The sequence below is a fragment of the Euleptes europaea genome, chromosome 3 (assembly GCF_029931775.1).
Source record: "Euleptes europaea isolate rEulEur1 chromosome 3, rEulEur1.hap1, whole genome shotgun sequence".
In the NCBI taxonomy this organism is placed as follows: domain Eukaryota; kingdom Metazoa; phylum Chordata; class Lepidosauria; order Squamata; family Sphaerodactylidae; genus Euleptes; species Euleptes europaea.
This window is the reverse complement of record NC_079314.1, coordinates 25,845,976-25,870,943: the sequence shown is the minus strand read 5'-3', so window position 1 is coordinate 25,870,943 and position 24,968 is coordinate 25,845,976. Positions and strand designations below refer to the sequence as shown.

The 24,968-nt window shown below is 44.4% G+C and overlaps 1 protein-coding gene across 2 annotated transcripts; it reads left to right on the top strand.

Moving 5' to 3' along the window:
• The first annotated feature begins 1,022 nt into the window (after positions 1 to 1,022).
• On the top strand, positions 1,023 to 24,849 carry RCAN3 (RCAN family member 3). 2 transcript variants are annotated; one of them, XM_056846889.1, is made up of 5 exons: positions 1,023 to 1,065; positions 11,876 to 12,128; positions 21,020 to 21,193; positions 22,708 to 22,879; positions 24,634 to 24,849. In XM_056846889.1, the coding sequence occupies exons 2-5, from the start codon at positions 11,934 to 11,936 to the stop codon at positions 24,840 to 24,842; spliced, it is 750 nt and encodes a 249-aa protein (XP_056702867.1). In that variant the 5' UTR covers positions 1,023 to 1,065; positions 11,876 to 11,933; the 3' UTR covers positions 24,843 to 24,849. The 2 variants fall into 2 exon arrangements, with proteins under 2 accessions (XP_056702867.1, XP_056702868.1); XM_056846890.1 differs by having other exon boundaries at positions 1,053 to 1,069.
• Positions 24,850 to 24,968: the final 119 nt, after the last annotated feature.

Genomic DNA, 24,968 nt, shown 5'->3' with positions numbered 1-24,968 from the left:
TCTAGCTCCTTCATGTGCATCTAGAGAGCAGCAAATCCAAGGCAAAACCTCCCATGCATCAATGGCAGGGATTTCAGAGGACGCCTCTCATTCAAGCAAAACTGCCCACTCTCATTCAACCCTCTTCAAAAGGAACCCAGAATACGCCAGAGAAAGGGGGGGGGGAAGGAGGCCGCCTTCCCCACCACGTGACCGAGCCCACCAATCGCCAGCGCGCCTCGCTATAAACACCCCGGAGAGGACTGCTTTAGTAAATCAAAAAGACAATGAAGAATATGTAAGAGAATGGGAGGCGTGGATAACATATTGCGAAAACGAATTAAATATGGGAAATGTTAAATGCTATGGCTTAATCCAATTCAATTGATTAATGTGGAAAGGATGAAGTATTTAATAATTAAAGTATATAGAATGATAATATGTAATTTACAGAAATGATACAATGAATTATAATGAATTAGAAAACAAATACAGAGGGGATTATATAGCTATTAATTTGATAGAGGAGGGGGGAAGTCAGAAAAAGTTAATACTGATCAGGCTGATTAGTCTGAAATTGTTTTGTTTTATGTAACTCTGCCGGTGACAATATTGAAACTGTATGTGACTTAATAAGAAAATAAAATTAAAAAAAAACCAAACACCCCGGAGAGGGGAGGCGCCCTTCCCACCCTCTTGTCCCCACCTCCTCCATCCGGGTCACTCCTTCCTAGCGGCGCCGAGGGAAGAAGCCGAAGAATGAGATGTACACAGAGGGGGGGGGGGCAGGCACGCGCATGCGCACGCGAGCCTTTTCCGAGGAAACGCGCGCACGGGTTGCGGGGGGGGGCGGGGCGTCGTCGAAACCGTCGCTCCGTCAAGCGGCGGAAGGGGGGAGGGGTTTCTTGAGGCGTGTCGCTCCGCAGGCTCCTTGGGAGGCGGCCTCAGCATCGTCGTCCGTAGCGGTCCCCCCCCCCCGGCGCTCTGGTAGGCTCCGGTCCCACCCCCCTCCCCTTAATTCTGCATCGACGAGATCAGTTTGGGAGGGGAACGGAAGACGGCTCTGGTTGGGAGGAGAAGGACGCGGTGAGTGAGCGAAGGGCCCGTTTCGTTGTCCTCCCCTCCCCCCCCCCCCCGGTTTGTGCCACCCCCTTGTCCTTTCCTGCCCTCGGACTCCCCTTTCGTTCCATCGCAGTCCCCCCCCAATTTCCTCCCCCCTCCGTTTCCTTTATCTTTTATAAGCTTTCCTTCCTTGCCCCCCCTTTCACCTCCCTCTCTATTCTTAACCTGTTGCCTTCTTTTTACCCCCCCACCTTTGACTAAAATATGTCCCCCCCCTCTTCTCCCCCCCCCAATTGATTGACCGTGTTACTATGGCACAAGACTGTTACAGCCGCTTCTCGTCTACTGTCACTTAAAGGTCTTTCGGAGACGGCAGCAGAGATGTTGGGAAGGTTTTTCAGTTCGTTCGCATCCGCTGCTGTGCAAATGGAACCTCCATGGGCAGGGGCAGTGTATCTCTGAAGGCTGGGTGCTGGGGATGTTTTGTTTATTTGTAAAGGTAAAGGTCCCCTGTGCAAGCACCGGGTCATTCCTGACCCATGGGGAGACGTCACATCCCGACGTTTTCTAGGCAGACTTTGCTTGCAGGGTGGTTTGCCAGTGCCTTCCCCACTCATCTTCCCTTTACCCCCAGCAAGCTGGGGACTCATTTGACCGACCTCAGAAGGATGGAAGGCTGAGTCGACGTTGAGCCGGCTACCTGAAACCGACTTCCGTTGGGATCCAACTCAGGTCGTGAGCAGAGCTTTTGACTGCAGTACTGCAGCTTAACACTCTGCGCCACGGGGCTCCTTGTTTATTTGTACCCCATATTTATTTATACCCACTGGGGACTCAGCCTTCCATCCTTCCGAGGTGAGTAAAACAAGTACCCAGCTTGCTGGGGGTAAAGGGAAGATGACTGGGGAAGGTGCTGGCAAACCACCCCTAAACAGAGTCTGCCTAGCAAACGTCGGGATGTGATATCACCCCATGGGTCAGGAATGACCCGGTGCTTGCACGGGGGACTAGCTTTACTTTTTAATGGGGACCCAAAGCTGCCGATGTCAGTTTTTCCATTCCCTGTTTTATCCTTGCAATAACCCTGTTTGATGAATTGGGCTGAGAGAGACTAGCCCAAGATCACTCAGCGACCTGTCATGACAGGCGGGGATTAGAACCTGGGTCTCCCAGGTTCTTCTCCAGCATTGTAATTGCGAGACCACATTGGCTTTCCATACCAGTGGGAGGTAGATCATTAGCCCATATATGAAGGACAAAGGATGGCCATCTGCTTTCATGCTCTGCTTAGGAGTTTCTCAGAGGGGTGGGACTGCGGCTGGCCTCTTTCCGCGCAGAAGGACCAAGGGTTAATTTCTGGCATTAGCAGTTAAAAGGGTCAGGTAGCAGGTGATGTGAAAGGCCTCTGCCTGGGACCCTGGAGCGCTGCTGCCAGCCAGAGCAGCCCATACTTGACATTGATGGAAAAATAGCCAGGCTCAGTCTAAGGCAGCTTCATATGTGCAAGGCCATCTGGTTGGCTGCTGTTGCCAATAAGCAATTGTCTTATATTGAGTGTATCTAGCTCAGCCTTATTTAGAAGAGGAGTTGGTTTTTATATGCCGACTTTCTCTGCCACTTAAGGGAAAATCAAACCGGCTTACAATCACCTTCCCCTCCCCACCACAGACACCCTGTGAGGTAGGTGGGACTGAGAGAGCTCTAAGAGAGCTGTGACTAGCCCAAGGTCACCCAAGGCTTCATGTGTAGGAGTGAGGAATCAAACCCTGTTCTCCAGATCAGACTCCACTGCTCTTAACCACTATACCAAGCTGGCTCTGTTTGGCAGCAACAGTTGAGGGACCCAGGATGGTGTAGCGGTTAGAGTGTTGGACTAGATTTTGGAAGACCCAGGTTCAAATCCCCGCTCTGTTGTGGCAGCTTGCTGGCTGACCTTGAGTCAAACGCTTTCAGCCTAACCTACCTCACAGGGTTGTTGTGAGGCTAAAATGGAGGAGAGTAGAAAGATGTAAGCCACTTTGGGTCTCTGTTGGGGAGAAAGGTGGAATATAAACTAAGTAATTAAATAAATACACTCTCCAGGATCAAAAACAAGGATAGTTTTCCCCACTACCTTCTACATTCTGGGGATTGCTTGTGAGACTTACTGCATATAAAGCGACTGTTCTACCATTGAGCCACTGACTGTCCCTCTCTTTCAAAAATGATATCTATCCATCTGTCTGTCTTGTGTGCAGATATTTTTATTAACCCTTTATCCTCTTCCTTTTCAAGAATCCGTTGTCCCACCCTTCCAGCTTCTCTTCTTGCTCTCTCCCTGGAAGAGACACTCTATCTTCAACTCGCCCTTTTGTAGATCCTTCCTTTTGTATCATTTCCCAATATTGCTGTTATCTGTGTGAATCTCTTCCCCACACACACACCATATCAAATCCCATTATTGTTCCATTGAGCCATTGCAAGGCAGCTTGTTCCCCCTCCCTCCAATTAGGGTTAGTTAGTTTCCCCTACAGTTCCAGGACCTCTTATTACCTTCCCTGGATTCTCCTCCTTCCCCCATCCCTGCAAGGGTTTATTGCCTTCACCCATTCTCCTTTTACTGGCCTTGCAATGCTCTGCTGCTTACTTTTTGATTCTTAAAATAACGTGTTGGCAATCCCTCCCACTTCTCTGTCTCCAAGACTTACTTCTGCTTCCTTCCATGCCTTTCCCCCAGTTTATCCTCTATGTTGTGTGCATCTCCTATGCTTTTTTCCTCGGCCCTTAAATCAGCTTACTTACCTGTTTGCATGCCTCACCTTTTCTCTGTAGCATTCTTATTCCCTTACATTTATATCCTTCTTATTACTTCTTTCTAAACTGGTTATTTGCTGATCCAGTCTTTTCTTCATATTATTCACCTGATTTTCAGAAGACTCTAATTTCTTCCAAATGGACCCCCCCCCCATGTGTATATGTCATTCTTGGGCCTATGATTTACTGCTGCTAACTCCTCACCTAAGTTGCTTTTTGATTTAATTCCTCTAAGGATCTATTGTCCTTTCTTCCCCCGTATAGGATGAGAAAACATACTCATACAAAGAGGATGGCGAGGGGATAAGGGGATAGGACTTCTTGCATTGGGGAAGAAGGGAGGAATAATTGTCCCCTCAGGCTGCATATATAATTACTTCATTGATTTGGGGAGTAGGGGGAGGATTCTCACCTTGCCCAAGTATGTCATGCACATATAAATACTATCAGAGGAGGGTGCCGATTTGTTTTCTGTTGCCTCAGAAGGTCGGACCTGAACGAACTGGTTGATTAAATCAAAAGAGTTTCCGTCTAGACATTAGGAAGAATTTTCTAACAGAGTGGTTCCTCAGTGGAACAGGCTTCCTCTGGAGGTGGTAAGCTCTCCTTCCCTGGAGGTTTTTAAGCAGAGGCTAGATGGCCATCTGTCAGCAATGCTGATTTTATGACCATAGGCAGATCATGAGAGGGAGGGCATCTTGGCCATCTTCTGGGAAATGGAGGAGAGGTCACTGGGGGTATGGGGGGGAGGTAGTTGTGAATTTCCTGCATTGTGCAGGGGGTTGGACTAGATGACCTTGGTGGTCCCTTCCGACTCTGTGATTCTATGAGAGTGATAACAGGCATTTACAAAGCTGCTGTTTCATCCCAGGTGTCTTCCTTCAGGATGTAGTGCTTACCTTAGAGTGGAAAATGGAATACAATGTTTAACAAGCTATCTATCTGTATTTATGTATCAAAGTATCTGTGATTGCAATTGAGTAAATTTCCACCAGTGCCATAGCAATTAACTTTGGAGATCTCTGTCATACGTCAGTTTACAAATCTGGCCTCCTACAATCATGAATGTTCGGGATTTGAGACAAATTCCGGTAGATTAAATTTGCAAACCTCTTCTGTTAGTAATTGTTTGCATTTCCTCCGCATGCCCCTCATTTATTTCCTCCTTGAGTTCTCATGTCTTTGGGGTCAAATAGCTTTTACCCCTAGTAAAGCAAACAAGGACCTCTACTGTAGGAAGGTATTTGACATTGCCAAACGTACTGTCATGATTCATTTGACAGTAATAGATTCTATTCAATTAATCTTCCACAGCAGCTTATTTTGTGTCCTCCGTCAAATTGTTAAAAAAAATACACTACTTCAAGCACTCAGTATTAGACTGTGCATGATTTGGGTATTTAAGCTTAATCTCTGTTTTCTGATATTTTAGTTGATCCTAATAAAAAGGTATTACAGTACTGTGTTGGGATGTTTTTTCCCCATGGGTCTTCACAGCTACCTACAATGATGGTTCTTTTTCCATATGATTTAAAACGTAGCCTGTACACTTTTGCCTCAGACATTCTGAAGGGGTTGTTGCTTATTTGGGTAACTATTGATTTTAAAAGATAGTTAAACAAGCAAATCAAGCCCTGCTGTATAAGCCAATAACTGCAGGAGCCTGTTTTTTAGGTTACCAGGGAGCATACTAAAGATAATTTCGGGAACATTGTGTTTTTGAAATATGTGTTCACTCACACTGCCTCTGTGTGTGTGTGTGTGCGTGTGTATAAAGTGCTGTCCAGTTGAAGTCGACTTATGGCAACCCAGTGGGGTTTTCAAGGAAAGAGACTATCGGAGGTGGTTTGCCATTGTCTATTTCTGCATCATGACCCTGGTATTTCCTGGTGGTCTCCCATCGAATTACTGACCTGGGCTGATGCTGCTTAGCTTCTGAGATCTGAGGAGATCAGGCTAGCCTGGGCCATCCAGGTCAGGGTTCACACTGGCTGTACCCATGCATATAGTCTTAACAGTCCATACTGATTTCTTTAAAATTAACTAGCTACTGAAGAACTTGTAACCATTGGGAAAGGCACTCTTTTTCTTTTGTGGTTTTGAGCCCCAAATCATCTAAGTTCAAGCAATTTCATTTCAAAAAAAATTTATGTGTATAATTTATCCATTGAGGCAATTTCCCCACTATTTTGTAATCTGTCTTGAATGTTAGGCACTTCTTTCAGTTTCCAGTTCCTTGCTGCAAAATTGTTATGGGCAATCACGTAAATTCATCATCAAATGTCAGTCTCATGACCCAGTTGACCCAGTCTATTTTCTTATAACCTGACAAAGTGACTAAGGGATTATGAGCCAGTTTGTATCTTGTTATGGGTATAGTGGTTTCTCTTGAAAAAACATGCAGTTGTGAATCTACTGTTCTGGTTTGTAGATGGAAAAAATTGAAACAGAGGTCATTTGAGGTTCCCTACGTCATTTCAGTTCACCAGTCTACAAAGCTGGGAGCCAGTGTTCTGTGCTAAAACTGTTGAGGTAGAGCCTCCTTTTTGTGGGATAGCACAAAATATTTTACTGCATCTTATATTTCTTAGAAGGTCAGCATTTTCCATCTGTTAAGAGATTTGTTCCCCTAGGAATCTTGCGGGGCGGTCATTGATTGTAAAGCAGGAAAGACTGGTAAAGAAAACGACTCTGTCCTTTAATCATAGTGCTGATCCTCTAAGCAAATCAGTTTCTCTGGGTGTTCCCCCTTCTGCATTGTGCTCCCTTCCCTACTGTAAATTTTTTTTTTTTTTTAAAGGCAAAGCTATATTTAGGGACTCATTTAAATTGAGAATTTTAGAACAATCAGATCCCCTCCCTTTCTTTATTCATCTGAAATAACATGTTGCTAATCAGGCTATTCTGATTAATGGTCAAGGGAGAAGAATGCTTTTGTGCAAACTTCTTGTTTCTGATCTACAGTAATTGTAAATTCCTTCTTGCTTTGCCACTCCTTTTGCTTGCTGAAATTCTTGGGACTCTATTAAACCATGAAGTCTGTAGTCTCGTTTTGGGTTCATCTTAACAAATTGAGTATTCAGACCTTAATGGCTTGAGGAACAGCAATCTTCTATTTTCATTTTTGAACCATTTTAATCTATGTTTATGCATAGGATTGGGTTGTCCTGATCCTTTCTCTCCCCAACACCATGTACTGACAACAAACATACTCTTCTGCGTTCTTGCATATTTAAATGTATACCTTGCTTTTCCTACATGCAGTTTACATGCAAGGTTTACATCAACACAATTCAGTGGGATATAAAGTTGCCCTGGGCTCATGCTGGTTCTAGCAGGAGGCCTCTCACAGGGCCACATAGGCTGGGACAACCAGCATTGTGCAGGGGGTTGAACTAGATGACCCTGGTGGTCCCTTCCAACTCTATGATTCTATGAAAGGACTTTAGGTCCCACCAAACTAACGTACCTTTGGGAAAACCCATTCTTAAGTTGCATGCAAAAGGGGGAGAGACAGGTGCTCAGCCACAGGTCTTGTTCATTTGTCTCAGGGCCTCTAAGCACAAGCCAAGCTGTACTCTCTAATGGGCAGGGCAGAAGGAACTGCACCAGATTAAAAAGAGAAGATCAGGAAAAAGTGTGTGTGTGTGGGGGGGGAAGCCATGTTTGTGTTGAAAGGGGTTAACAAGGTTGCGGGTGTCATGTGTCAACAGCTGTGTATGCTTGTATGCACACATGCATGTACGTATGAGAGATGGGAAAATATCTTTAGCTTTAAGTACCGCACTTGAGAGCCAGCATGGTGTAGTGGTTAAGAGTGGTGGTTTGGAGCAGTCGACTCTGATCTGGAGAACTGGGTTTGATTCCCCACTCCTCCACATGAGTGGCGGAGGCTAATCTGTGAACTTGATTTGTTTCCCAACTCCTACACATGAAGCCAGCTGGGTGACCTCAGGCTAGTCACAGCTCTCTTAGAGCTCTCTCAGCCCCACCTACCTCACAGGGTGTCTGCTGTGGGGAAGGGAAGGTGATTATAAGCTGGTTTGATTCTTCCTTCAGTGGCAGAGAAAGTCGGCATATAGAAACCAACTCTTCTTCTTCCTGTGCTGAAGTGAGGAACTGAACAAAATTATTAACTTGTGTATGTGTTCTCTGGGATAGTTATCTTTAGGCTTAATTTTGAAGCCATAGGGAACATATGCTGGCTGCTGTAACTTGTGAGGATTTAGCTATCTATTGACTGTGCATGCTGTAAAAGAAGATAAATATATTTATGTATGACACTGATTCCTTGGAAATCTGAATTTGCAGAATGTTACTGAAAGTTATTTAACAGGGCTTCTGTAAATGTCTTTTATTGTGCAGATAATACCCAACTCCATTGTAAAGGATTTTCTTTACTGAACAGGCAAATCACGTGTTACAGCAGTGAATATTATCATCTTCTGGCAGCTTCAAATCTTTTAGTTTAGTATTAAAACTTTTGTATATCCATATTCACATTTTAAGGGCCAAATAGTGTTTAAATAGCAAGTGAATGAAAATTTTATTGGATATAGCCATTGGCCATCACAATTTGCTAAAACAAATACAAATACAATAGATTAGCAAGTACGGTAAAATATTAAATAATGAGATATACTAAAACATTTCAATTTAAAAGAAAAATAGCTGCTTATTCCGATACCCTGTTAGACCTTATTTTCTTTGCTGCAAGAGCAAACAAAGAGACTCTATATGATGCTTATGCATCAACATCTGATAACAGAAATATAATTTTCTCTACATCCAAAAGTGTATTAATACCGGATAATATTTCTGCCAAGAATTTAGCCCTGGGGCTTGTATACAATGGGCAAAATAGGATGTAATGAGTCAAGTCCTCCAGAGTTGAGGATCCACAAATACAAACACGTTGATCCCTTGGTGTTAGAGAGTAACGCCCCGCCAACATAGCTGTTGGCATAGATTGGAAGCGTAATGAAAATAGCAAGTGTATTAATAAAAGAAATGGGTTTATTTGAGATATTTTGTGCTACCTCGCTATTGAAGTGCACAAGATCCTTCATAAAATAAAAGCAATCTCACATCCTGAAAAGGATGGGCTTCCATCAAGCCCTAAAATATGACGACAAATTCCACAATTAATAATAAATATACAAGAGTAGCTGAAGCAGCCATAATTAATGTAGTCCAATGGCAGGCAACAAAAGGGGGAGAACAGACCAAACAGCAGTCAATAAAACCAGCTTGGTCTAGGGCCAGAAATGGATTATGACAGTGCCAAAGGCAGGAAGAGGGGGAAATAATTCCGAAGTCAAGGGGCAACTACTGAAAAGGCTCTGTTGTCCATCCCAGGCCACTCAGCTCAGAAGGTGGGGGTAGGGGAGAAAATGACATGAAGAAGAGCTTGAGATGAAGAGTGCAGTGTTGAGGCAGGTTGTGTCGTCCTTTAACTACCCAGGTTCTAGGCCTTGTAGGGCTTTTATAGGCTAAAACTAGCACCTTGGATTGGGACTGATAGTGAACAGTTAGTCAATGAAGATCTTTCAATACAGAAATAATGTGCAGCTTGTAGTCCACACCAGATAGCAGTCCTGCTGCTGCGTTCTGGGCTATTTGAAGGTTCCATAGCTTTGGCAGACCTACGTAGATCATATTACAGTAATAAGCCTCTTGATGTCAAGAGCAGGGATCAAAGCATAGTTAACTTGTGGAACTCCCTGTCCCAGGATGTGGTGATGGCTGCCAGCTTGGAAGGCTTTAAGAGGGAAGTGGGCATGTTCATGGCTACTAGTAAAAATGGATACTAGTCATGATGTATACCTATTCTCTCCAGGATCAGCGGAGCAGGCCTATTCTATTAGATGTGGAACACAGGCAGGACAATGCTGCTGCAGTCGTCTTGTTTGTGGGCTTCCTAGAGGCACCTGGTTGGTCACTGTGTGAACAGACTGCTGGACTTGATGGGCCTTGGTCTGTTCAGCATGGCCTTTCTTATGTTCTTATTGTGGCTAGGTCACAGTTATCATGGCTCCTGATAGCCAGGAGATGCCATCTTGAATCTCACTAGGACATCTGTAGTTCTTGCACATGATCTTATACTTTTATGCCCTCCAGTACCTGAGCTCTGCAGTGTGTTGAGTTCTCAGATTGTCTTCTACCTGCCAGTCAAACAGTATGGTCATCTGCTTGCCATCTCATATGGATATTTTGCCTGGTTCTGGACTGTGTATTCAGCTCTGTACGTTTACTTACAGAATGGCATGGTGTTTAGACTGGTGGCCCGGGACCTGGCGGGCTAAACCTTGGGGCAATTGCTCTGTCAGCTTAACCTACCTTACAGAGTTCTTAAGAAAAATGGAAAAGGGACACCCATATACTTTGCCCTGAGCTTCTTAGAGGAAGGTTGGATAAAAATGTGCTACACAGACACACACCATTTACGCACAGGAGGTTTTGCCTTGGATTTGTCGCTCTCTAGATGCACATTTTTCCCCATCCGAATTCTCAAAACTCTGCATAGGAAGCTTATTTTTGAGTTCTGAGAAGTCAGATGGGAAAAATGTGCATCAAAAGAGTGGCAAATCCAAGGCAAAACCTCCCGTGCATAAATGGCCACAGTAAGCCTTTCTTGACCTGGATGGCCCAGGCTAGCCTGATCTCGTCAGATCTCAGAAGCTAAGCAGGGTCAGCCCTGGTTAGTATTTGGATGGGAGACCACCAAGGAAGTCCAGGGTTGCTGTGCAGAGGAAGGCACTGGCAAACCACCTCTGTTCGTCTCTTGCCATGAAAACCCCAAAAGGGGTCACCATAAGTCGGCTGCGACTTGAAGGCACTTTACACACACACACACAAGCCCTTCTATTCAGTATAACTTCAGCCTTGGCCCTTGGTGAGTGAATATTGCTTATTTAGCATGTGTACAGAGAGAGAGAGAGCCAGGCCCAAAGGTAGCAGATACAATTCTCCATTGCAAAGAGTTTGTGGGCTGTGTGCCAGTCACTTTGGATTATTCTTCCCCCAGATTGTATAAAGGCTTTATTTAGTTGTAAATGATTATTTAACTGCTATATCAACCACTTGAATGCTTTGGTCATCAGGAAATACACGCATTTCGAAATGCAGAAGTTTATTTAAAATCAGTGATTGAAATTGCTCCTTTTCAGATAAAATTATTATACTTTAAAACAGCCCACCGTGCAGAAAAGGGAAGTGTTCTTCTTTCTTATGCCTTTTTATGAGCCTGTGATCAAGACATAATTGATGTCAGATTTTCTGCCTTGACAAGGTATGTCAGAATGGTCCTTGTTCTGCTCTTAGGCCACATCTGAGATTTTGTCTATGAATACTCCTGGAAAATAATGGCATGTCAAAATCCCCCATCCTAAAAGCAGCAAGCAGCCATGAATACCAGTTAGGTGTTTACATGCTTTACCTCCACCTCTGACCCTTGTGAAATTCTTTCCTCCTTGCCATGGTCTTAGAGAAGAATATTTTCTGCTGTTATATTTAATGTGTATTGTTTCTCCTTGTTACTTGTTTCTGAATCTAGGTGTATCACTCCTGTGCTCCTAGATTTGTTCTCTGTCTCCTCTATATGAGCTCTTCTATCCATTGTGGTTGAGGAGGCTGTTGTGAGTGCTAACATTAGCAGGGGCAAAGTTCAGTCCTTACAGTAGTGGGTTAGGTTCTGTAATGCTCCCTTCCTGTTGCTCCTTTCATTTTTGGAGAGTTTCCAAACGAGATCACTGCATAAGTGTTTTAAACAGAATTTATTTATTTCCCCAGTTCATAAGCCACATTCTGGCTCTTAACAATAAAATATTGATTGACTTATGATGATTAACATTCATAGCTGAACAGGTGATTTCTCACATTTGATATCTTGAACTAAGAATGTCCCTGTAGTGCTGGTGAAAGGCAATTCACACAGGTGTTTATTTCTTGCTCACAATGAATAATCTTTAAAAACAGATGTTATGAGAAAATTTTGGTAAATCAACTTCTCAACATACTTTTTTCTTTCCTTCTCTTCTAGAAAAGGTGTTGTCACAAACCTTGGAATACAGAGAAAGGAAAGTTGATTTGACTGGGCAATGATCAGAGAGACAATGAAGGCCTGGAGTGACAGTCAGTTGGACCTTTACAACAGTGACCTAGAAGAAGAGGAAGAGATGATTTTTGGAGAAAATGAAGACGACTTGGAAGAGATGATGGACTTAAGCGACCTGCCTACCTCACTCTTTGCTTGTAGTGTTCATGAAGCAGTATTTGAAGTTCAAGAAGAAAAGGTAAGGAGATATGCAAGGAAATAAAGGGGATATGTTGATTGATAAATGTAGCTGTGAAAATCAAGAATGTTACTGTGGCTTAAAGTGTTGAACGACCTTGTTTGCAATATAAAACAAAAGTTCACTGGTATCTTAAAGACTAACCATGTTGATTTCAATATGAGCTTTCATGAGTCAGAGCTCATTCCAGTTTTGGGTGCTCACTGGCCTTTTGTTTTATTTTGCTATAGCAGACTAACACAGCTGTGTGTTTGTGTGTGTGTGTGTATATATAAGAAAGGCCCTGCTGGATCAGACCAAGGCCCATCAAGTCCAGCAGTCTGTTCACACAGTGACCAATCAGGTGCCTCTAGGAAGCCACAAACAAGACGAGTGGGTGTGTGTGTGAAATACTGTCAAGTCGCTTCCTACTCATGGCGACCCTATGAATCAAAGTCCTCCAAAATGTCCTATCTTTGACAGCCTTGCTCAGATCTTGCAAACTGAGGGCCGTGGCTTCCTTTATTGAGTCAATCCATCTCTTGTTGGGTCTTCCTCTTTTCCTGCAATTCTTTGCAATGCCTAACAGTGATACCCTGTTGAGTCAATGTTAGTCCCAATACCGATGTAAAGATGGCTAGGCTCGAACTCCACACAGTACTCGGATTTAAACATCTCTGTTCATTGAGAATGTCCTTCTCTGGCTCACTGTAGGTGCTTAAAGCTTGCAGTTTGGGTAGCAAATGCTGAAGCTTCACATAAACAACTAGTCTTTCCCTCCGGTGAGAGAAAGTGGTGAAGTCGAGAGCGTCTGGCAAGTAAAATTGTATTCTGTCCCCCGTCTTGTTTCCCATGTTCTTTTCATTCCAGCAGAGGACATAAAGTACCACTATTACTTCTCATTGTCATGACAATCACATCAAGCGAGGTAGATCATGCGTAGGTAGGCATGTTTCCATGACAGCTATATGTGAGGCTGGATGTGTTTTCTAAAGGAACTTGGATTCCATTTTTTATAATATATATTTGCTGGCAAAACATGTATTTTATCTTCTGCTTGTATCAAGTGCTGTGTGAAACATGAGCCTTTTAGTAAGCATTGTGTGATTCCCCCGCTCCTTCACTTGCCTCCCACAATCGGTAATTCATGTTGCTTTGAATTCCACCAATGTGGTGGGCACTGCTGATAATGCCCGATAATCCTTTAACCAAACAGGAAGTCCCCAAAATATATTGGACTAAAAACAGATACCATTCAGAGATTGTTCAAAGACTGAAATATAATCTAGAATGATACAATTCAAAAATATTATTCAAGTGATTCTTTTACAGTTACTATTAGATGAGTTAGCATGACATTTGAGTATTAAATTCGTACCAGTCTTTCACATTTCTGCAATATGTCAGGTGGTGTTCAGCCATTTTTTAACTGGGTATGCTATTAAACTTTTAGTGTTTGGGTAAAATAGCTGCTACTGATGAATTCACGAATGACAGATTTCTCCTTCTGTCTTTATGTAACTATACCTGTAGTTCTGCAGTTTGATTTCATGTAGAACTGCCTCTAATGATTTCAAATATCACATTTAAAACAATACAAGGAACAGTTCTGTGCCTCACCACCCCATATAAGAAGAGAAGCATGATCAATGAGGGGAAAATAAAGAGAGTTTACAGTGGTAGGGAAGAGATCTTACTTTGGGTGTTGAAGGTTTTCAGTTGTTAGGTATTGGGGTAGAAGTTAAAAGGGGGATTTATTGTGCTTCCTATTTAGATGAGAAAGCATGAACAGAGAGCAGGGATTTCTCTGGAGTGTGAGATGCAAGACCAAAAGAGGTGGTCTTTGACATTGCTGTAGTGGATTGGATGCGTATGATTCAGTGGAATTATGTTTTGCTTCCACATGGAGGTTTTGCTCCAATTATGGTATTCAAACTGAAGCAAGGGATTTTTTGGGGGGTGGGGTCCTTTTGAACACATGAAACTGCCTTGTATTAAATCAGACTCTTGGTCCATCAAAGTCAGTATTGTCTACTCGGTAACAGCTCTCCCGGGTCTCAGGCAGGGGTCTTTCACATCACCTCCTTGCCTAGTCCCTTTAACTGGAGATGCCGGGGATTGAACTTGGTACCTTCTGCATGCCAAGCAGATGCTCTACCACTGAGCCACAGCCCATCCATTGTTCAGGTATTCCCTTGCTTCCTTCTGTTCTTTTTCAAAGCTTGGCTTGATAGGATCTTTTGGGGAAAGATCACAGAATGTGTCTGCATGCCACATTTTTGCAGGTCCGTGGGGAAACTGCTGTCTGGACGCTCCATTGCTGCTGCAAATGAGAGCTCCATGGAGAATTGTCACTGTGTGGCAGTAATCTCAGTTGGGATCAGGGGAAAAGGCTTTTAGGACTGATTAGATCAGACTTGGAGTTCTGTCTGGTCTTCCCCATCCCTTTAAATTTGTATTAATAGCATCTCCACCCCTCCACACAGACACAATGGATTCAGTACTATAGCGCTGCAGTGGGGATCTCCATTGGATAAGGACCGCAGCCCTTCCCGTACTGCAGTCTTTATCCAGGGGAGGGGCCGTGGCTCAGTGGTAGAGCATCTGCTTGGCATGCAGAAGGTCCCAGGTTCAATCCCTGGCATCTCCAGTTGAAAGGGACTAAGCAAGGAGGTGATGTGAAAGACCCCTGCCTGAGACCTTGGAGAGCTGCCGCCAGTCTGAGTAGACAACACTGACTTTGATTCAGTATAAGGCAGCTTCATGTGTTCAGTTTGTGTTCTTTCTAATACACCTTTTGATACTAAAAATTTTGAGGGCTGCAATACCAGACATCCGGAGTCTTGCCTTCAAACCAAGAGGTTTGGGAAAGGGGGAGTATATGGGTTGAGTGCTGTAACCCTTGCTTTCCTACATTTTGTATATGTGTTGGTTGTGTAGGATAAAAATCCCATCAAGCAAATCTGTTTTCCCAGTATCGAATCTAGGTTGCACCTCCACCACCTGTGAAAAGTATGCTCGTAAATCTACATTTCCCGCTTCCTTTAAGCAAACATGAATTAAAATTCTAAACAAAATATTCCATCTGTGTGTAGGTCTGTCTTGCCAGCTCCACTCTTGCATTCTTTTAAAGTAGCCATTCTTTTAAGCCTGAAGTTTATGAGTTGTATAGCTGAGGTATGTTGGCCTGATCCAGTATGAAAATACTTCTTCTTATTTGACCTTCCTTCTGCAGGGAGCTCATTTTGCTTTCTAGTCAAGTCCTGTGTAGATGTTTCTGGCTCACCGCATGAAAAGACAGTGGCAGGAAATCATCTTGGGATGTTTCACTGTAAAATACCTGGTCTGATTATTTTGGTTTTATTTCCTCTAATCCTTATTATCTCATTTCAGTTAATTGCCTAATGTGTTATCTGATAAGCCTGACTTATTCATTCGGCTGCTTGCAAGTGCTGGTATCCTGGTGTTCTGGAAAACATGGTGACTTAACAGAATCATCATGCCTCTCCTAAGCAAGGTCACCTCAAGTTAATTTGACCAGCGACAGTGTAATACTGTGTGCAGCTTTCTTTTCCTCTAGTTGCAAGCATTTCTCTCAAATTGCAATTCCTAGTTCTTTTACCCTGACCTTGGTGGGGGGGCTGCTTTTGTGTTAGAGTACTAAGGCATAAAAGGGGTTAATAGAAAGAGAATATGCTTTATTTTTGGCAGCAAGTAGCCCCAGGCATCCACCAGTTAGAGCTCACTTGCCTCAGCGGTTGCAGCAAGGGCATGTATGATAGGTGTGGGGTTGTTTTTTTTAGATTCCAGGAAAAGAACACTAAAAAAAAAATTAGAGGAGACAGTAGGAGAAAGTCAAACTGCCATTTTATCCCTGTCCTTTTAGTTGTTTGTTTGCAACTCGGCGTAGTGTGTTCTTTTCGGTTTTTTGTTTCGTCCCTGTTGCAAAACCTGCATAGTGAATGCGCCATGCAGGGCTGGCAGCATGCTGCTGCGAATCAGATATGCATATAATTTTTAAAGCAGCTTACTTAATAGCCTTTGGCTAGATGAGGGGGGATTATGTAATGACACTCCCATTGCTACTGGAAGGTGGAAAGGAAATGACACAAGTAAATTTGGGGAGGGCAAACACTCTTTCAACACTTTCCTTTAAAAGGTTCGCTTTCCAGTGAAGATAAATTAGCCAGATCCCTGTATTTACAGTGCATTTTTCCATTGAGGTGTGTTGCAGACGCTGGAGGTGGCACTTCACTAAACAGGCAGTTTTGCTTAAGTCTTGCATAATTGAACACATGACGCTGCCTTATACTGAATCAGACCCTCGGTCCATCAAAGTCAGTATTTTCTACTCAGACCAGCAGCGGCTCTCCAGGATTTCAGGCATAGGCCTCTCACATCACCTCCTTGCCTAGTCCCTTTAACTGGAGATGCCGGGGATTGAACCTGGCATCTTCTGCATGCCAAGGAGATGCTCTACCACTGTTGCTTGTTCTAAAAGCAATTAGAAGAACCAAATGATTTCCCTAGGTCACAAAACTACGCATGCCAGTAACTTTCTGGACTGAATTAAATTTCATTGGCTTTAAGGGGGCTTTCTCGTGGTAAGAGTTATCTGTTTTGTTTTAGTTAGTCAATCAGTCATGCTTATTGTGCATGGCCATAGGCCTTTACAATCAAGACAATATTGCAACAACTTAAAAATATATATAAAACCATTAACAGTCGTAAGATTAAAACACACCAGTTTGGCTCCTTTCCTCATTCGATGGCTTTCTTTGCCCTTATATTCCTTGCCGCAAGGCCATAAAGTACCATTTTCTGGGAAACAAAAGGGTCAGTATTGGAAAGCAAGAAAATTAGTTTATCGGCATCAGATAATAAGTGGAAAGTGGAAAGAATATTTGCCAGGAACTTATTCCGAGGCTCGATATAGAGAGGGCAGGCCAGGATATAACGGGGTTGATCTTCCACTGAGCTACTGCATATACAAATACGTGGAGCCCAGGGTTTTTTCAAAAAACGACCGGCAAGAAGCTCTGTGTTTTGTTTTTGTTATTTTGTGCTTTCCCCTGTATCCTGTTTTGACGACTGTCCAAATGCATATTGGGTCATTTGTAATATAGCAGTGACTTCTTCTACGCTGGAATATCACCAAATCTCAAAGATTAAAGGAGGCTTGATGAGGCTGGATTATGCCTTCCTGGAATAAGCTCCAGCCACCTAATAATACAGCCGCTTAAGCATGTCGCGAAGGGAAGGCTCAGTATGAACATAGTAGTTCATGGCTCAGGGAGGGGCTGTGGCTCAGTTTGCAGAGCATCTGCTTGGTGTGCAAAAGTTCCCAGGTTCAGCCTCTGGTATCTCCAGTTAAAGGGAGTAGGCAAGGAGGTGATGTGAAAGACCCCTGCCTGAGTCCCTGGAGAGCCGCTGTCGGTCTGAGTAGACAATACTGACTTTGATGGACCAAGGGTCTGATTCAGTAGGAGGCAGCTTCACGTATTCAACTCACCAGTATTCCATGTCTCCAAAGTAAGGAGCTAAAGTTTGCCTCAGAGGAAGAGGATGCATGGCTGTAATTATTTTTGCTCTTCTTGAGCAGGGTCATAGCGATCCTGAGGCTCCAGGCAAAACTTGAGGATGGAACCTCGGAGACTGGGGGCAGGGCAGGGTGCATCCCCTCTGCTGTACAGCTGCCTGCTGAGTGAAGTGACTCCAGATGTGGACTTGTGGGTGGCAGCTTCAGGGCAGCAGTTGTCAATCAGCTGTCGGGGTGTGGGTGGGAATCCCAGTGCTCTACAGTTGAACGTGCTGCTTGAGTCTCACATGAAGCTGCCCTACACTGAATCAGACCCTTGGTCCATCAAAGTCAGTATTGTCCACTTAGACCGGCAGCGGCTCTCCAGGGTCTCAGGCAGAGGCCTTTCACATCACCTACTTGCCTAGCCCCTTTAACTGGAGATATTGGGATTGAACCTAGGACCTTCTGCATGCCAAGCAGATGCTCTACCACTCAGCTATGGCCCCTCAGTGTCAGGTAGCATGATCAGCTGTAGGGGAGTATGGGGCCTGGAGTTGCCATGGGTTCAGCAGGGCCGCTGGCAGGAGGGCAGTCAGGGGCCCCTCGGCATGGGACCTGTTGCAGCTGCCCTATACTGGAGGTCAAGCTGAATGTTACATGTGGTATATTTTACATGGGAGTTCTGGGATTGGATCAGAAATGCCTACCTCTGCAGATCGTGGCCTGTTAGTGGAAGCTGTTAGTGGAAAATTGTGGAACAGAGAGTGTCTACATTCAGGCAAGGATTGTGTGGCCTATAAATTCCTGACTTTTACAAGGCTTGGAAGCAAGTGGCTGTGACTCCTTCCACCACTGTATAGAATCATAGAGTTGGAAGAAATCACCAGGGTCATCTATTCCAACCCCCTGCACAATGCAGAAAACTCACAACTACCTTCCCCACACACCCCCAGTGACCCCTACTCCATGCCCAGAAGATGGCCAAGATGCCCTCCCTCCCATGAACTTCCCAAGGTAATAGAATAAGTATTGCTGACTGGTGGCCATCTAATCTCTTCTTAAAAACCTGCAGGGAAGGAGCACTTACCACCTCCTGAGGAAGCCTGTTCCACTGAGGAACTGCTCCAACTGTTAGAAATTTCTTACTAATGTCAAGACGGAAACTCTTTTGATTTAATTTCAACCCGTTGGTTCTGGTCCGACTGTAGGAGGATCCTAGATTACAACCAAAAGTTAAGATGCTGCTTACAGACAAGCTTTCGTGACTTCACGGAATATTTGTCTGGTCAGCATCCCAGCTCTGTCGGGATGCATATCGAGCACGATGGTGGCATCTGCCTTACAGAAAAACAGGAAGGCAGGGGCATAGGAGAAGCAGCACACTGAGATTTGGCAGAACAGCTTGCTGATCAAATGAGGTAATATGACTCTGAATGCAGATTTTCCCCTCACACCTTAGACGCCTGGTTTCAGATCCCTTCTGAGCCGTGTCGTCTGTGGATTAACGTGGAAGTAGGGATGTAAATTTCTTGTAATACAGCAGCTCTTAGAACTACTTTTAAAAATAGCATCTAAACAGTGACAGTAGGTAATTCTTTAGCCCACAGTTTCCCAAACTTTTTGAATCATGGAGGACATTTCAGGAGAGAAATTAGTCACGGAGCACTAATTTTCACCTAGTACCTATATACTAAACCGAATGATAGTAGTATTTTTCTTTCCAATCTCTTCATGGAGCACTAGGAGATGTTTCGGGAAGCACCAAGTGCTCCTTGGAGCACAGTTTGGGAACCTCTGCTTGAGCCTAAAATATTGGTAGCTGCCAGTAGAGGGCACTTGCTGTACATTTCCCTTGAAAGTGAACAAGTTGAAACTGAACCTAGACAAGATGGAAGAGAAGCTGGTTAGGTAGGGAGAGTTCTTGAAGGACATTGTGTCTCCCACTTTGTTTTGATGGGGTTCAGCTGACTCTGTTAGGAGCCTAGGGGGTTATACTTGGTCCAGCATTGTGGCTGAAAGAAGCACATCAATGCAGCAGCAAAAAAAAAATGCTTTCTTCCAGAAGATGGCCCCTCATCGTTCTTCACGTGCTTGATTTGGCCACCTGGATCTACCCCACAGAAACATCAAGACTGGACTACAGTAGGTAAAGGTGTGAGCACTGGGTCATTCCTGACCCATGGGGTGACGTCACATCCTGACGTTTACTAGGCAGACTATGTTTAGGGGGTGGTTTTCCAGTGCCTTCCCCAGTCATCTTCTCTTTATCCCTAGCAAGCTGGGGACTCGTTTTACTGACCTCGGAAGGATGGAAGGCTGAGTCAACCTTGAGCCAGCTACCTGAATCCGACTTCCGTCGGGATCGAACTCACATCGTGAGCAGAGCTTTTGACTGTGGTACTGCAGCTTACCACTCTGCGCCACGGGGCTCCTTACTACTACAGTAGTACACTCTAAATAGGTCTCCCCGCGAAGTCCACTCAGAATCTCCAGTTGTTGCAGAAAGCCACAGCTCTATCCAAGCCCCATCGTATAGTTTATTGGATCTCCCAGCCTGTTGAGCGCATTGACTTACCCTGTGTTAGCCACCTGGAGACTTACAGTGCATTCCTGAGAGGAATGCCTGTGTCAGTCTTTAGGGGCAACACGGCTGTGCTGCCTCCAAAGGAGGTTTCAGCCCGCCAAAACCTCCTCACAGTGAGAAAAATCCATGCAACCTTTCATAGGGTTGCACAGGAGTTACGCCACCTGAAAGGTGGCATATCTCGCCCCAAAAAAGAGGGGGTGCTCCCGGCCCAAAAGACCTTTGCAGGCTGCCTAACGGTGGCTCCTCCCCCACCCTGGCACCAGAACGCCCCCCGGGATGCCGGAACACCCCAGGAACACCTCCCGGGACACCAGCACGGGCTTTGACAGCGTTGGGACGCAGCTGGAAAGCCCCGTTGGCGTCCTGGGGTGGTGCTGCCATGGCAGTGCCTGGTGTCCGGGGCTTCCCACTGGCATTCGGGCCGCTAATGCCGGCGTAAGTAGCCCGGATGCCGGTGCTGGGACTTCAGACACCGGTGCAGCACCTTCCTGGCCTCCTGACTTTTGCCCTTAGAGCTCAGGAATGCGCTGTTAGTGAGAAAGGCAGACTATAAAGACTGTAAAAAATAATAATAATGATAATAATACCCGGCGTGCCCCACTTATGTATATCTGCATAGACTTCAAGAATAAATGAGTGTTCACATTTATTCGAGGCTGTTGCCTTTGTCTCTTTCTGCTGATGCTCAGTACAATTGCCGGGTAGGGGCTCTACGAAAAGACAGTGTGAGCACCGATAGCCAGGAGTAGTGAGATTTGAAAAAGCTTAACAGGGGAAAAAAAGTGCTCTCTCTTTTACCCTTAGGAAAGATTCGAAGCGCTTTTCTCCGTCTACGATGATCACGTTACATTCCAGCTTTTTAAAAGCTTTAGAAGAGTAAGGATAAACTTTAGCAATCCGGAAGCGGCAGCGAGGGCACGGATAGAACTGCACGAGACTGACATCGGTGGGAAAAAGCTGAAGCTGTATTTTGCTCAGGTACGTTGACCTCTTCCTTTCTCCCCTTGATACGATCCTGGAGCCGGCAGGCCGTGTTAGAATATTTGCCCATCTTTCTTCCTGCTTATGAATTCTGCCAATATTTTATATTCATATAAATATTGGCAGTACTTACATAATGGACCCTGTGAATTACTTAATGCTTGGTGTTTTTTTTAAGCTATGGAAAGAAAAGGTGCTAATCTGTCAACGTTTCTTTTGCTAATTGAAAAAAAAATCTGTAAAAGAAATTAAAATATCTTTTCCTTCAGTAGCAATGCTGACCTGCAATGGCAAACTCTGCCTGTCTGGCAGTTTTCTGAGGACCAGAGAGACTTTTCTTACAGGTTGCGTGAATCCCGCTTTCGTTAAATTGCAAAAATGAATGTAGGATTGCTACACATAGCTTGTGAATCCTTTAGAACAACCCACCCTAGGACAGTTGGGGATAGAAAACTTTCCTGGTAGAAGGCTGCGTATACAGAGCCTACATGTTCTTTGTAGAAGTCTTATGATAGTGTAACACAATAAATGTAGTTGAAGTTGTGTATATTTCATGGTTTTTTTTAAGTGGCCAAATAATCAAAACTGCACCAAAGAGAGATTAACCGTGACAGACATACATTATGCAAATGTGTTTAATTTCTTAAGTTTGCCTAATTCTGCATTTTTTAAAAACTTATTTGGAATAATTTTAGTCTAGTTTTGTTAGCTGTAGGTTTTTGTTCCTCCTGATGGAAGGGCACTGAGGTCATATTCCTCTGTCATTGAATTCAGTCTTCTCCCAAAGAGTCTCTGCTTTCCGATCTTTGTACGCTTTACCACATTCTGTGCTTTTTCTCCTCTCCTGTAAATTATGGCCCTAGGTCATGTGAAACTGTCTCTCATTTGTCCCTCAAGGTGATATGGGGGTTATTGTGGACCAGGATTAGGGAAATTTGAATTTGAACTGTAGTGTGCCACAAAGTTTATTGTGTGACCTTGGGGTAATTGCTGTCTCTCAGGCTGACCTACTTCACGAGGGGTTTTTTGTGAGAATAAAACGGGGAGGGGGAAGCATGTATGCTACACTGAGCTTCTTGGAGGAAGGGCAGAATGAACATTTATTGAATAAAAATAAATTGTTGCTTAGCCATTGCCCCAAGACTACTTGCTGAATTATATATCCACACCTGTAAAATGAAAATAAATGACCACAAGTGACTCCATAGGGTTTCTGGAAGAGTGAACCCGGATATGAATTGAAAACTGTTCTGCACTCAAAATAGTTTTTGGTCAGGGGTTCAGGGCCAAGTACATCATCATTGTTTAACTATAAGAAGTGAAGGGGAAGTAGCTGTGCATATCCACTTGCCTTTTCCAGTCACTGAAACTAGTGTTGGAGCAGGGCAGGATGAGATGCTAGATTAACAAAACTTCACTAAGGGGGAATATTTTTCTTGCGGCTCAGAAGAGAGATCTGAAAAGTATAGTCGTGCATTATCGCTACAGCTGTGTTTGCTTCTTTTTTTCAGGCCCAGATGCCCAGCGAAGCGGGAGACAAATCTTACCTCTTGCCCCCGCAGCCTGACAAGCAGTTTCTGATTTCACCGCCTGCCTCTCCACCTGTAGGATGGAAACAGAGTGAAGACGCCACACCTATGATAAACTATGACTTGCTCTGCGCTGTTTCAAAATTGGGCCCTGGTATGGAATGTTTTCCAGCTTTCTCTCTCAGTTTGTTTAGCAGAAGTGATCGAGCAGGGCTTGTCAGTACCACAGGCAGGCAGCCAAGAGAATAAGTAAGAGTTGTTCCTGGGTAGGGAAACGTCACGGGTTCTCTTCTGTCTCCCTCCCCACCGTCACATCAGGGTGGGCAGGATTTGCTTTCCAAACTGTGATAAAGGCTATATGTAGAATGGATAACAAGAAAGCTCATGTTTTTCAAATTGGAATAGATTATACAGATTTGTACTTGGGCTTGCACGAATGGAAGAGATTTCCTCCTATCCCAAAACTTGCAAGTTTCTATGCGTGTGTGTGTCTGTGAAACTCAAGATTGGAGGGGTATGTAGTATATGTGTTCGTGTGTGTGTGGGGGGACACTTAGGGCGAAAACGCATGGTCGCTTTAGCCTCCTTTATTCCCTGTTTCAGCAGGATCGAAAGCACCTTCAGTGAAACGCATGCGTTTGATCCTGGCTGAAACAGGGAATAAAGGAAGCTAAAGCGACCATGCGTTTTCGCCCTTACTTTCGCAAAGAAACTCTGAGGGCAGTGTGGTAGCAGTCTGGAAGGTAGCTGCCTACAAATAATGTTTCACTTTCTCCCAATCCTGCCGCCTCTGATTCCTCATTCCTCCCACCTGCTGTGTACCCCAGTGAACATGTCCTCACATTTTCTTTTGCAAACTTAATTGGCTAGAAACACTTTTGCCAGTTCCCCACTGGCCATCTGATTCTCCCCAGGAAGCCATATTGTGATCCAGATGGCATCATACTACCGACTACTTGGGTTACGCTCGCAGCATACTTCTGAAACGTCTATTCTGGAAATTACTGCATGTAATGATGGCAGATTCCTGAGCGTAGCACTACTGGATTCTTTAGGACAGTGGTTCCCAACCTTTTTGAGTCATGGAGCACTTTTCAGGAGAGAAATTTGTCATATGGAGCAGTAATTTTCACCTAGCGCCTATAGGGCCAATATGATGGGCGACAGACAGCAAACTTTGAGTTTGGCACAATGAATGCTGACTAGCCCTTTATAGTCACTGCTTCACAGCACACTGCAGGAGCTAAATAATTTCTACTCCATACTTACCTACACACAGTTCATGGCCGCAAAAATTCTCCATTTTGTGATCTTGTCACGTTTATTTTGTTTATTTTTCTTTCCAGTCTCTTCATGGAGCGCTAGGAGATGTTTCGCGGAGCACCAAGAGCTCCGTGGAGCAGTTTGGGAACCGCTGCTTTAGGAGATATCTTTTGTTAAACTTACAATAGGGTTCATCCAGGGGTATGTAGACATCTTGGGTATATTTAGGGTGCATCTTGCTGTGAGAGGTAACTAGCCAGTAGTACGGATTCCTTAAGTATAGCTGGTGTTAAGATTGAAATTACTTTGGGATGGAGAGACTCTGCCACTCTTGTTGGAAAACGTCCTTTCTAGGACTTGCATATATTCTGAGGTACTCTGAACTTTCTTTGGTATATTTTGGACAATGCTGCTGCAGTTGTCTTGTTTGGAGGCTTCCTAGAGGCACCTGGTTGGCCACTGTGTGAACAGACTGCTGGACTTGATGGGCCTTGGTCTGATCCGGCATGGCCTTTCTTACGTCCTTATCATTTTCAAAAAACACATCAGAACAAATAACCACTATTTAAGAAAACCATTATGCTTTTGATATTATGCTGTTCACTCTGCTGGTGTTGTAACGTTGTGACTTTTTTCTGCCTCCAGGGGAGAAGTACGAGCTTCACGCAGGAACAGAGTCCACCCCGAGCGTGGTCGTCCACGTGTGCGAAAGCGAAACGGAAGAAGAGGACGAAATTAAAAACCCCAAACAGAAGATTGTGCAGACGAAGCGCCCCGACCCGCCACCCACGTTGCTGAGCGAAACAAAAACTTTTGAATGTCCACTGGAGGTAGGGGGTGGGATGCACTTTTGATCTGAGGTGATCTAGCGGTAACGATGGATGGAGGGATCAAATTTGTGTCACTGCGGGATGTTTAGCAGCCACAGACGTGTTGTCGTCTCGCATCAAAAAGACTTTAGATGCCAACGTCCTGAAGAG

Coding starts and splice junctions, on each gene's coding strand:
- RCAN3 (XM_056846889.1), top strand. CDS start 11,934: ATGATCAGAGAGACAATGAAGGCCTGGAGTGACAGTCAGTTGGACCTT. Junction 12,129..21,019: donor TTGAAGTTCAAGAAGAAAAG/GTAAGGAGATAT, acceptor TTTTACCCTTAG/GAAAGATTCGAAGCGCTTTT. Junction 21,194..22,707: donor TGAAGCTGTATTTTGCTCAG/GTACGTTGACCT, acceptor TCTTTTTTTCAG/GCCCAGATGCCCAGCGAAGC.